The sequence below is a fragment of the Miniopterus schreibersii genome, assembly GCF_964146895.1.
Source record: "Miniopterus schreibersii genome assembly, chromosome: 14".
Lineage (NCBI taxonomy): Eukaryota > Metazoa > Chordata > Mammalia > Chiroptera > Miniopteridae > Miniopterus > Miniopterus schreibersii.
The window spans coordinates 44,959,418-44,973,199 of NC_138114.1; the positions used below are offsets into that span (position 1 = coordinate 44,959,418).

A 13,782-nucleotide genomic window follows, 5' to 3' on the forward strand; every position below is an offset into this window, starting at 1 on the left:
GGTGTGTGTATTGGTGGGGAGGGAACTTCAAATTACATGTGATGGGTTTTTTTGATTGGGCTTTTTTTTTTTTAAGTCACAGCTGCTACCATTTATTGTGCCAAGCCTTGTGCAGGATGCTTTACGAGGTATTATTTTTATGTGAAGAAAAAAAATAGCTTAGTAGTTTGTTTTCATGCAGGTGCAATCAGAGGCATTGAGTATTTTTTCCATTCCGGTTAAAATACAGTGCTCTACCCTGTGGTGAGATTTGGGGAGAGGCGGGGAAGGGTGCAGGGACGCGCAGGGGGCGGTGCCTGCCTCGCTAGTCTCCACCTTTTATTTTGACCCGTCGGCTGGAGAGAGGCTCGCACTAGGACCCAGGCGCCGGCGAGCCTCCGTGCGTCCTGTAGGTTCATTCAATCTCCCATACACACAGACCCACTGCGAGACCGACGCGCACTCACACTCGGGCACACACCGCACGCAGCGAGGCTCGGCGAGTCCGGTCGCCTCGTCGCCTCCCCGCTCCAGCCAGCCGGGTCTCCCCTGGGGCCCGGAGCTCGGCGGACCCCGGTCCCTCCATGGGCAAGCGCGGGCGGCCGCGCAAGGAGGCGCGCTGCGAGGGCGCAGGGCTGGCCCCCGCCGCGCCCCCGGCCGTGGCCGCGCCCCAGCCCCCTGCCCAGCCAGAGGAGCCCGCGGGGGCCAAGCTCAGGTGCCCCTTCTCGGACATTTTCAACACCAGCGAGAACTCGATGGAGAAGCACATCAACACTTTTCTGCAGAACGTGCAGATTCTGCTCGAGGCCGCCAGCTACCTGGAGCAGATCGAGAAAGAAAACAAAAGTAAGTTTGGGGCCCCCCCCCCGCTCCTCCTCGGCGCCGGGCTCTTTCTTCCTCGCCCACTTGGGCGACCCCTGTCGCCTGCTCGGCCCGCGGCCCCCTCCCCCCAGCACACATCCAGCTCCGGGCAGGAAAGCCGATGACACGGGAGAAAGGACACGCACGCACAAAGCTGCTAAAGATGTAACAAAGACGAGCGGGAGGGGGGGCGGGGGGGGCCTGTCCGGGCATCTGTCTGTCGGTCTCCCGGTGGCTGGGGCATCGCCGGGCGCAGAGGCAAGGGAGTGTTGTTGTTTTCTGACAACTGAGCCCAGAGCTCATCTCTGTGAGGTCGCCTTTCTTCCTTTTTTTTTTTTTTTTTTTCCGGAGCCTTCTCCGGCAGACAAGTGTTGTTTTTCTGTCGCTCGTTCCTGGGTGGGGTGGGGAGGATTAGAAGCCGAAAGTTGGAAACCGTAGGCAGTGCTCAGCGGTTTCAGAAAGAAAACACCGAGACGTGCGCGACAACAATAACAGCGGCGGCCGAAAGCCCCTCGCGGCGTGGGTCGGGCCGCCCCGGCTCAGGTCCCCCTGCCGTCCACTTCGCCGTCTCCTCCGCTCTCGCAGCGGGGCTGGGCTCGGGCCGACGCGTCCTCGGATGCAGTGCCCTGCGCCTCGGTTGCCCTGGGGTGCCGCCACCTGCCCCCCCCGTCCGCCCCCCCCCCAAGAAACAGGCCGGCAGGGCCAAGCCGCGCCGGCAGCTCGCCCCCGACCCGCAGTCCTACGGGGAAACTTGGCGAGGGGGCCGCAGCTAGAAGGAAACTTTGGGCTCTCGCAGGAAACAATAGTTGGGGAAGAAGGTGTGGGCTGTTGTGTGCGGTTTCTTTATTTTCCGGGAGAAGGCTCCGGAGCGAGCGCGCAGGGAGAGGAAGGCGAACGCCTTTCTGGTCGATTTCTCTGGCCCACCCCCAACCCCCCATCCCCGACCCAGGTGGAGAGCGACGCGTGGGAGGGGGCGGGGGTTGCTGGGAGCCCCACCCCGGCCTCCTTTTTTTGGTATGTGTTTGTTTCATTTTTGCCCCTGCCAGCCGGGAACCCCCAGCCCTCCCCAGGCAGCCGGCTCTGCGCCCTGACGGGGGCACGCGTGTGCGACGTCTCTAGCTCGGTCCTCACAAATAATAGCTGCGAGAAGGGGGAAGGGGCTGCGGTGGGTAGAACGACAGACGAGAGAGAACCAGCCTGTTTAATCTGTCCGAACAAGTAGGAAGATCAATGAGAAGGGGGGGGGGGGAAGTGGTCCGATTGCAACGTGTCAGAGCTTGTAACCTCCTCCCCCCCAAAACACAACAACAACAACCCTCAGACACAAAAACACCTTAGCCGACCGACACCCCGAGGCCTCCAGGGTTAAAGTAAGCCTGTGTTGGCGACGCAATTTTGCAGAAGCTGTAAAGCAAAACACCCAAGGATTCGTGCCGGGAGGTCGGTGGTGCGGTCTTTTCTTTCTCTCTTGTTTTCTCGGAGTGCCTGCCTGGGTTTCGAGAAAGGCGCATCGCCGGCTGTGTGGCCAAATCAGATTGTGATTATTCGGAGTGTGTGTGTGTGTGTGTGTGTAGGTGGGAGGGGTGACGGTGCTGGTGGCTGTGCATTCGTCAAGAGGGTAGTTACTGAAAAGCCAGAGCTGGTGGGGAAATGGGTGAAGACGTGGTTTTGTTTGGTGTGTTTGCTTTTGTTGGAGGGGGGAGGGGAGCGATTTCTTTAGCGGCCCCTAGCCCGGGTTCCCGGTTCTCTGGAGTTTGTCCGCGGCGCCGGCTTCTGCGAAAGGGGGGGGGGTGCACCCTAAGAGGGCACCTTGGAAGTGTGTGCCCCCCTCCCCCAGCGAGGTGTACTAAGGTGGTTGCTGGAGCTTCCCCTGCGTCCCGTCACCCCTTCGCACCCGCAGACAATCGCAGACCTCCGCCCCCCCCCCCCCGGCCGCCCTGGCCGCCGGCACCTCCTTGTTTACCCCGTGACGGGGCTCCGGCGTGGCCACCAGTCACGTAAGCAGAGGGCCGGGCGCGCCGGGCCTGGCTGCCCCGCACGGGGCAGCACAGCAGCAGCAGAGCTGGGCTCCCGAGGCTGAGAAAGCCTAGTGGCTCCCTCCCGGTCCCTGTCCCGAGGCGTCCGCGCTGCACGTCTGCCAGCCCCCGAGAGGGGCTCGGAACCTCAGCGCCCCAAAGTCAACTTCGAGTGCGTAATCGGTCCCTCGGCCCCAGTGCCCCCTCCCCTCCCGCCGGCTCCCCGCGGGAGTATTTTTAGCTCTCTTGCCTCTTTTCGCCGCTGCTGTTTGGCTCTGTATGAAGTGATGTCAACAGCCCCCAGATTTCCCCGAGAGCGTGGGACGCCGTGCCCGGCTCGGCTACCGACACCCCACTCCAGGCCTTCGCTCTGCTCCCCAACAGCTCACGCAGGCGAGGGCGACCTCCGGCACACTACGGGCGACCCTTCGCCGGGCCCTCTATCATCCTCCTTGCAAACTGGAGCGACCCACGGCAGCCACTTGACCCACTCCCCCCCACAACCCCCCGCCCCCCACTCCCGGTCTGGGTACGGAAAACGGCGGGCCCCACATCTGCCTCGTTCCGTCGGGGGCGCTTCTTCGCGCCCGCGGCGCTCGCCGTTGTTTGCTGCTCTCCGCACACAATGCCCGCGCGTCACGGCGGTCCGCGTGTGCACAGCAACAACGCGAGTCGGGGGCGGGTCGTGCGTGCTCCCGGCTCGGGCACTGCGGGTCGCTCCGCGCGCGCGGGGCTTGTTTTGCTTCAGAGCCCCGCTTTCCGAAAAGCTTACATCATTCCGTCGTTGGGAGGAGGGATGGGGCTCTGGGCGTTCCGATAGGATTCCAGCATTTTCCAGGTCCCTGGTTTTTGGAAGGAAGCGGGGACCCTGGCTTTCTAATTATTATGCTGGGAGGAAGGGCTCAAGTTTTGTTTGTTGGGCAAGTTTCGGGTTTTTTATTTTAGGTCACTACTGCTAAGGGCACTGCTGGCCGGCTCAGGTGCACAACCTCCCCGCCTTCCTTTCAGCCAGTTCCCCTGTAATCACTTGATCTTAGTTTCTCCGCCTCCTCCTCCCCCTCCCAGCTAGAGACACATGGTTTCCACATGGAGACAAACTTCTTTCCCCTGACTGGACTTGACCTAGCTGCGCCGTTCAGCCAATCGGCAGCTGCAGCTTCCTATGACGTCACGCGTTGCCGGGGCCAGAGACAGGGGGTGGGGCCAGGAGGCGAGCCAGGAAATCTCTGGGAGCTGTAGTGCGGCCAGCTGGTACAGTCCCTTCTTAAAGGGACGCTTTTCTCCCGGGAGATGGCCGGGAGCCTCTCCTGGATTCTCCATTTCGGGTTCTGTAAGACCTTCCCGAAATGCACCGATAGGCCCTGGTCATGAGTTCACACGTTCCATTTTTACTGTTGTTTGCAAAGTACTGAACTTGGCAGGAGCTTGCCTTATTTTCCATTGTCGTCAGAACTGCTTTTCATTGCCTGCTTGAGGTTTCCGTACTAGGAGTGCTCACCAAGTTGTGGCCACAGAGCTAAATTATTCCCAGTAGATATGGCGAGTTTCCTTGGGAGGAGGGGATCCAAATTAAGTCACTCGGTATTGACTGCGCTGTGCAAGGCAAGGATTCCCTGGGCTACGCAGGTGCATCCAACTAATGTGAATCCTTAAGAATGTCAAAGGCCTTCAGAAACATGCACGGAGACTGTGACTCTGTTACCACACGTTCAGAATTTATACATAGATAACCTCTGGCATCATCACCTAAATCCGTTTGGGGTCCAGTGGAGGGGCAGCAAAAGTTTAGGATTGACTGATAAACAGATACTTGCTTTGTGTTTTGAAGAAGGTTAAAAGTGAGAGAAAGATTCACAAAGGGGTGCTGTGTGCATAAAAGCTGTTCGGTAGGCAAGTGGAAACTACTGCAGCAAGTGGAGGTCTAGAGGAAAGAAGTGGGCTTCTAAGCCATGGTCTGGAATGGGTTCCCTGGGTTTGAGGGTGAGGTACTTTCCTGGGGACATGAACAGGCCAAGGAGCAGCCTTTTCCTCCCTCATGGAGGAAGCTGCTGCTGTGTGGTGTCATTTGGCCCCACCATGCCTTCCTGACTTAATCTCCTCTGCTCCTGTTCAGCAGGTCTACCAGCAAGCAGGGTTCACAGTCATGCCTCTGTGCTCTAGTCAGACTCTTCCCTCTGTCTAGAATGCCCTCATTCTCTTACTCCCTTGGGCTTAGGTGCATCTTACCCACTTTTCAAGACCTAGGTCAGTTTCCACCTCCTCCAGGAAGCCTCCCTTGGCTGTATCTTAAGTCAGGGTAGTTGAGAGAATGAAAGTTTTACAATCACCAGAGCAGGGAACAAATTCCTCCTTTGCTGCTTACTGGCTGTGTGAACTTAGGCACAAGTTACCTAACCTCTCTGAGGTTCCATTTCGTTTTTTGTAAAGTGGGAATAACAATAGCACCAGCCTCACAACATTGCTGAACAGCTAAATGAAGCACTCCCTTCAAACATTTAAAGTACCTGGAATATAGTAGGTGCTCAGTGAACAGTCACTTCTCCTAGCTTTGATAATCAGTATCATGCAATTCTGTTTGTTTCCTGTGCATTAGCTTTATCCTCAGGGAGATTATTAGCATCTTAAGGAAAAAGATTATCTACAGTTTTTCAGTATATGTCACTGTTGCTTGTAGCATATCATTGGGCATACAGTAGACACTTAATATACATTCTTTGATTGATTGGACTTGTCATTTATTGGCTGTGGCACAGTGACCAGGTTTGAAGGCCAGGGGACACATGACAGACTGGGAGAAGAGTTGGAAATGCCCATCTTTTCCAATGAGGGAGGACGTTTCCTATAATCCACGAAGACTGTCCTTGGGCCTGTAAATAACAGAACCTGTAAGGTGATGGTATGTAAGGCCGGAGGAGCTGAAAGTGCATACTGAGATCAGCTATGACTCTGAAAATGAATCAGTTACTGGCTGAGAGAACAGGGGATTAGGGCAACTTACGCTAAATTTGAGGGCTTTGATGGCAACTAATGTTCAAGCAGATCACATTTCTGCATGGCAGACGTCTTATGATTCATTTATTCCACAAATATGTATTGAGCACCTACTATATGCAATTGCTTTTTTTTCCCTGAAAACTCTCTGGATTGATTTGTGCTGGGGGTGGAGTGGGATATTTGTTTTTGGTGGAGTTGTGTAAAGAACATTCTTAAATCAGGCTCCTATTTCCTCTGCATCCTAAATTATGTTCCCCAGATTCAACTTTTTTTCTAGTTTTAAATATGATCTCTGCCCCCTTGTTAAGTGCCAGAAGTAGGCTTTCAAGGATATTGTTGTGGCTCTTAAGAGTCCTGGAGGTCCCAGGGACTAGGTACCCTGTGGAGGGGACCCAGGGAAGGGGGCAGTGCCTTAGGAAGTTGGAGAAGCTAAATTGAGACACTCCTGGTTTGCAGGGGGGAAAGGAGGTTCTATCAGCTCCAAGGCAAAACAACAGTTGCTCACCTATCTTCCCTCTCTGACCAAAACACTCTCCCACTGACATACCCAGAAATGGGGATTTTCATCTGAGGATGGCTGAGCAAAAGTCTGGAGGTAAAAATGAAGGAAATGAAGAGCGTGCCAGCATGCAGCAGCAGCAACTAATCGCATTGCATAGTATCAATACTGGCTACCATTTATTGAGCACTGACTATATACCAAGTATGGGGCTAAACATGCGTTATCTCCTTTAATCTTTACAACAACCCCTTGACACAAGCAACTTTATTACACCCATTTACAGAGAATCAGGGATGCTGGGTAATTTACCCAAAGGTCACCTGGTTAGTAAGTGGCAGAGCTGAGTTTGGAACCTAGGCCTCTGATTCCAGAATGAGCCTGAGGTCTTAACCATATATGCAGGTATGAATTTTACAGCCAAGGAATGAAGTCCAGAGAGGTGAAACGACTTACTCAAGGTCACTTAGCAACCTGGAACAGAGCTGGTATTTGAAATACCCTGTTGATTGTCCAAGGTCTTCCTGTACACACCTTGCTTACAGAAGGTTGAGAAGTTAGGCTGGAGATAGAATAGCCAACCAGAGAGGCTTTCTTGCTTTTCAGAGTCATTCAAAGCTCCTGGCCCTAACTCAAGTTTACGCTCCTAGGAAACACCCCCCCACCCCTCCTGCTGTCTTTCTAAAGTCTGTCCTCTGGACATATTAGAGGACTTGGGGCTGTTGCTATGGTACTGGAGCCAACAGCAGGTTCATCAAAAGCTGGGTCTTTTTCCTCTTAAAAAAAAACAAAAAAACAAAGCCCGCCCCTGCAGAAACGAATTGGCCACAAAGATTTGCATCAGTCATTGTGGCTTGTTCTGTTTTAGATCCCCCCTGCCTCTCCACCCCATGCCCTCCTCCCTACCACCACCACTTTCTATAAATACAGTTAGATAAATATTGATTTAAACTGGGTTTCTGGAGGAGGAGCACATGGTTGCCCTGGCCTGGTCTTCACTTAGATACCACCAGGATGCCAGGCCTGACACACCTAACCCCCGACAGCTCTGGCTTCCAAATGACCTGTTTGGGGGAGATGAGTTGTGGTTTTGTGGCTTTTGAGTTTAAAAAGAGAGAGAGAGAAAGAAAAAAAAGTAAAAAAGCGACAACCCAGGATGAAATGGGATTCCTCTTGCAGAAGGAAGAAAGCAGGCAGGCCTTAGAGCGAGCTCGATTGCCGTCTGGCCTTCTGAACTGTTCTCTTCCCTTGCCCGGTATTCCTTCCACTCCATTTTGGGTTTTGTTTTGAAAGGAGCCAGGTGGTAAGACAGAGCTTCAGGGCCAGAAGGAGCCCCAGAGGTCACAAGGCATCCATCAGTGGGGAGGCTGAGGCCCAGAGAAGGACAGTGGCTTGCTCAAGAGGACACAGCAGAGGCAGAACCAGGTCCTTCTGGGCTGTGTTCTCTCCTGCCTGCTATGAGAATGGGTCCCAAGCTGAGCACCAAACTGGGCTTTCGTTTTACAGGTCAGGTGCTCATAAAGTCAGCAATTCTCAAACCTGGTTTACTGATTCTAGGGTGTGTCCCGTTATTGCAAAGGTCATTGCAACATTCTCAATAGTCTTTCAAAATGAAGCTAATTTGAATTCGCCATTTAGAAAAAATATTTTCTTTTATATTGAGGGTTGGGAGTGGGAAGGCGGTGACAGTGACAGGATGGCTACGCAAGCCTTAGCTGAGGAGGCGGAATTCAAGTCTTCCCAGAGGGGCCCCTCTCTGGGGGTGGAGGGTGGACCTCTGGGCTCTCACACTGGAGAGAGGCTTCAGTTTTGTAGGGACAGACACCTGCTCTCTGGCTTTTCTGCTAAACTAAAGGGAAGTAATTGTCTCTGATATAATTGCCCTTGAGTTGCCTGGCTGGAGGTGTTAAAGCTGTCAACAGCTGGCTTGATCTCTCTGGCCAAAAATAATGGGGCATTTGCTGCCATCCTCCTGAACTGGAGGTTCCTTCTTTGCTTCCTCATCTTGGCAGAATGCTGTGCTGGGCCCCTCACTTACGAAATATTTTGAAAGTTCAGGTGCCTCTTGCTTTGAGCAATACATCTCCATGAAATATATGTAAATAGGATCTCCCTTTTTAAAAAAAAAAAAAAAATTAGAGAACCTCTCTTTAAAAGGCCCTTGTGGCAAATACTTTTATAAAATGTGGAATTATGTTACATTCCAGGAATTCTCCCTAATTTATTCTGTTAGTTCATTCATTCATTCATTAAATTGGTATTTAAGGAGCACATATTGTTTCTGTCTGGCACTGTGCTAGGTCCCGAAGGTACAGTCCTTTTCCTCATGGAGTGTATACTCTAATCCAGTACCAGGTTTTAGAAATTCAGTTGTCTTAAAGTGAACCTCAACAAGGTGGGATTGCATCTGACTTGGGTTTTGTGTCTTTGGTTCTAGCTATCATTATAGGTAAAACAAAATATATACTGGGCTTCCAAAAGGAATAGTTTCTGCCCTCCCTGTACCTCCAACCTCCCCTTTTGTGGCCCCCCATGTTTAAAAATCCTTTGTGTTTTTGTGTTTGTCCTTGTAATTTTTACAGATCTGACTTTTTTTTTTTAAAACTGCCTGAGCTTAGGAAACCAAGTCCCGTGTAAGCAGTCTTGTAAATAAACACATTCCACTCTCAGTTCTTTACAGATTGGTGCAGTCTGTACTTGGAGGATTGTCCCTACCAGTGTTCCTACCAAGCCTGCTCTCATAGAACATGCCCTTGGCCACATACCTCTAATATCCAACTCCAGTGTCTGCTAAGGAAATTTAAACACAGCAAATAGAAAGATAAACAGTGTCCTGAGAGAGAGGGAGATTGGGAAATTCAAACTAAAGCCAATAAAAAGGGACTTGGATTACCTACTATTTAAGATATTCTACTTTGTATCTTTATTGCCATTAGCAAGGATACTTGAATAAGATAATACGACAGTATTAAAATAGAGGGCATGCCTAGGGCTGCTCTGTTTCTGGCCATAGGTTGCCAGTGGAAGCTCATGTGGCCTTTGTTTTTATTTCTGCAGGGACCCAGAACTACTTTTTGGCTTCCCTGTGTTTTCTCCTGACCATCCCTATCATATTTCTTGACTCCCAAGACTCTGAGTGCCTTGCATACAACTTTCTTTCATTCTTTCCACCAGCTGTAAAATTTAGCTCCATTCAACAAATAATTTCTATACCTGCCAAGGGCCAGGTTATATGGAAGCACTTGGTGCTTCCAAAGCGCAGTATGGATGGTGGCCAGTCCATATTCCAGTGCCCATGATAGACAATAGAGACCAAGAAATAATGCTTGTCTGTCTCCTGGGAGTCTGATAACCTGTGTCCAAGGGGGCTGCTGATAAGTTTTCTTTGTTTTCCAAAGGAATAGTGATAATGGCGCCCCCTTTTACTGAGTGGTTAGCATTGAGCCAGCACAATGCTAAGTGCTTTGTATTAAATCCTCACAACCATCCAATAGGAGGGTCCTATAATTATCCTCATTTTATAGATGAGGAAAGCCTTAGCCTTAGCAAGGATGACTGACTCCCAAGGCCACATGCTAACAAAGAGTGGAGCTGAGACTCAAACCCAGGTTTTTCTTTCTAGAATTTAGGGCTCTGGGAGAAGCCTCAGGAAGCAAGAGGCAAGAAATGGAATCTAGAATGTTTGAAGTCCAGGCTGAAGGTCCCCCTGAGGATGCCTCCCTGGAGCGACTTCCTTTACTTCCCACTCATCCTAGGGCAGAGAGAGGGCAGCCAAAGTCTTCCAGACCTCTTTGGGTGTTGACACTGAAGCCAGATAGGGACCTTTTTTCTGGAAGGCAATGGTCTTGGGTGTTGCTATTTGCACGTGCAGTTCTTCCTTGCCCGGCACCCCTGGGGAACTCACCCAACCAGTAGGGCTCCTGTGGCTCTGCATGTTAGGGTGTTGGGCTGTGCATCCACACCCTGTCAGGCTGTACTAGGTTTCCTTAAGGAGCCCAAGCTCATAGGGCAACTGGTCTGGCCCACACTTAGAGCCAAGGGCTTCTGCCAGAGAAGCCAGAGGAGAGATGCAAGTGCTAGCAGCAGAGATGAGATTTAGGCCCTGGCTGTCACCGTGACAGTGCGGGCCAGCTGGTTCCAGTCAAACGGCATAGGTCCAACCCCTTCCTTTCCTCGATCGAGATCTAGGAAACCAGAGTCATCTTAAATATAACTGGGTTCATGTCACTTACTTGTTAAAGCCCTTCAATAGTGTCTTTCCTGTCTCACTTAGAATAAAATCCAAATTCCTTGCATGGCTTTCACCCTTGCTGTTTAGAGTGAGTGTGGTCTGCAGATGGGGAGCCTTGACATCCCTTGGGAGCTTGTCAGGAATGGGACTCCCAGGCCCTAAGCCAGATCTGCTGAATCCCAATCTGCAGTTTACCACAGTTCCCAGGTGATTTGTGTGTTCATTAAAGTTTGAGAAGCTGGCCTAGAAAGCCCTTGTGATTTCCCTAATCCTTCCACCCACCTAAAGCTACCCTCCCCTCCTTTACTGTTTATCTCTTATGCAACTTATCACAATTTACAGTGATTTTACTTGCTCATAATCGGCTAGACTACAAGCACCTTGAGGACAGGGACCATAAGTAATTTTGTCATTGTTCTATCGTCAGCACCTACATTAGTACAGTGGATGCTTAAGCAATTATTTGTTAAATGAATGATGAGTTCTCTGCCTTTAACCTTCTGACCTGGTGTCTCTCAACAAGGGAGCTGTTGGTGAGAGAGCTGTTGGTGTGCAGATTCATCCAGAATACAGCAGGATTTAACATCTGAGGTTCCCACTCACTAAATTCTAGCAGGACCCCCAATTCATTCTGACACTCAAGGAAGATACTCTTACACATTTCCAAACCCCTGGTGGAGATCATTGCCCTAACTAATTTTGTTGGACCTTGTCCAATTGAACATACCCTGATGTATGCTGTGGGGTCCAAGAGTTAGAAAATCCAGGCTTGAATCCATTCACTATCTATGTGACCTTGGTAAAATCACTTAATCTTTCTGGGCCTTGTCTGTGAAACAGGAATCTCAGAGGTGTGCTGGGAATTAAATGAACTGACCAGAGGAGCAACACCATACACCTAATTGACTCTCATTACATGACAACTACTAGGCAAATGGAGGCATATTATTCTAGGATCTCTGGAGAATCCCAGAATTCTAGAATCAGAATGCTGGAGTTGGAAGAGATGCCGATGTCCTTGGGCAGGCAAGGACCTGGTATTTTTAAATTAAATGGTGCACCTAAGGTTGAGAACTCAGACACAAGGCAGCAGGGCTGGGTGTGTGATTTAGTGTCCAGGGCCTGGCTGGGCTTAAGAGTGACCTCCACAAGTTTCTGCTGCCTGGAAGGGAGTGGTGATGCCAAGAGGTGGGGGCAGGGCAACTCTAGACAGGATCCTGGCAGGGGACGGAGGGTTACCCAGGGCTGTGGCAAGAATGTGGGGCATCCTCTTAGCAGCTGGGGAAGGCCTCTGGTAACCCTTTTTTTTTTTTTTTTTTTTAAAGGCTTTAAAATCAAGTTGCATCTAACTTTGAAAGAACAGGTCATTACATCCAAAACCCAATAAATGCCACAAAAATTTATAGTATAATCTTGCTTTTGAGTATAGATGCAAACATTCTAAACAAAATATTAACTCATAGAATGCAGTGTTTCAGATGAATAACATACCATGGCTGCCAGAGATGGCCCAAAGTCACAAAATCTATTGTTATAAACGATTATAACCACAAATTAGAGAACAGTCCATGACTACAGCAACAAAGGATGAAATGTCATTTGAAAAAAGTATTTGGGGGGCGTCTGTAATGAAGGAGACTATGTACTTCCATACAACAGAGGTTATTTACTTGTGGTGGTCTTTTCACTGAAGTGGTATAACGTGAAGTTGGGACCAGGGTGATCACCAGCAGAGGAGTTGATTCTGAGGCCAATCTTTTACTTAGAGAAGAATGAGCCTTGAACAGAAAACAAAAGCAGGTCTTGGATCCCTTTGGAGTGTAACTTGATCTTGATATTTAAAGGAGTGGGGCTCCACAAATTTAAAAGACCAGAAAACTTGCTTCATTTTATTTATATATTTTTAAAAACATGAATCAGCCAGAAAAAAGAATTATGGAGATGGGAAGAGAGCACAAGGCAAGAGTCTGTCGGCCTGAGTCCTAACCCTTGCTTGATAGACAGCTGTGTGGCTTTGGGTAAGTTACCATACCTTCTCTGAGCCTCAGTTTTCCCATCTGAAAAATGAAGACTGGATTGAGCAATAAGCTTAATGGTATAAACGTCTATGACATAAACCACGAAATGCTATTTGGGGAAACCTTAACTTCACATGGATCTAGCAAAATCCTCCGGAACACCTTATCAGTTGCACCCCCAAGTGGGGTGCTCCAGAGTAAGCAAGCCTCTCAGATGTGAGTATTGAGTCCTGCAATGCAGATTTCTTCTCAGATCAAAGTTGATGCAGAAAAGAAGGAAAGAGACAACAGAGATTAACTAATAACAAATCCATTATAATCACTGTAATAAGGGCCATTTAATATAATGTAAGAAGCCCTTTTCTATAAGGGGGAAAAGACAGGTCAGAATGCAAGTCAAGTGCAGCTGTTTGAGCCTCTGCCAGTGGCCTGATCTCACCAGAAAACTGAAGTTAAAAAACAACAAACTTCCAGATTCAGAGAGCTCAGATTAATACTGCCTCCCCCTGCTGTTTCCTCCCACCCCTTAGTCGTTTCTGTCCCTCTCTCCCCAGCTCAGGCACCTGGGTCGCTTTCTTTCTCTGTGGTTGGGATGTCAGCCGACAGCCCTGGCGACTGGAGCTCTGGGAGGCAGCAGCTACCTCTCGGGTTTAGCATTACGTCATCCCTTCTAGACCCAAATTTATCGCGGCTGCACACAGACCCGCAGCTCTGAGCTGCCACTGACTTGAGGAGAGCTTACGCATGAAGTTAGGCAAGGCTGACTCACTGGGTGGAGGGAAAGGTTTTCTGCTGCTCTTCACGTTTCTGGGCTCTGAGGGGAGGGGAGGAGAGGAGGCTGCGGTTGTCATTTTGGGCTGGGGAGAATGGAAAGATGTATAACTGTTATGAGTCTCATTTAGGAGCTCAGGACTCACCTTTGCCTTTCTCCAACCTTGATAATTCAAAACCCCCATCCTTAAAGATAATTGCAGAAAACGGTGCTCTGCACAGTAAGCACCATGCAGTTTCAGAAAAGTTCTCTTAAGCCCCAGGTGTCACCAACACAGTGACTTTGGACTTGTAGCTTCACCTCATGGTCCCTTCCCCCGTTTGCATCTCTTCTATCTGCAGAAAAGATCTAACACAGACCAGCTTCCTCCATTGTTTGTGAATATGCAATAAATCACTTGAAAATCTGCATTC

The 13,782-nt window shown here is 50.1% G+C and overlaps 1 protein-coding gene across 3 annotated transcripts in view; it reads left to right on the plus strand.

Moving 5' to 3' along the window:
* The first annotated feature begins 428 nt into the window (after window positions 1–428).
* Window positions 429–13,782, plus strand: part of MXI1 (MAX interactor 1, dimerization protein) — a 65,218-nt gene continuing 51,864 nt past the window's right edge. The window contains exon 1 of one of the 3 annotated variants that reach the window (XM_081158901.1): window positions 429–825. In XM_081158901.1, coding sequence (XP_081015027.1) covers window positions 564–825 — 262 coding nt within the window. In that variant the 5' untranslated portion in view covers window positions 429–563. Of the gene's footprint in view, window positions 826–947; window positions 1,006–2,145; window positions 2,281–13,782 lie in introns of those variants that run through there. The other 2 variants (XM_081158904.1, XM_081158903.1) reach the window with 2 other exon arrangements.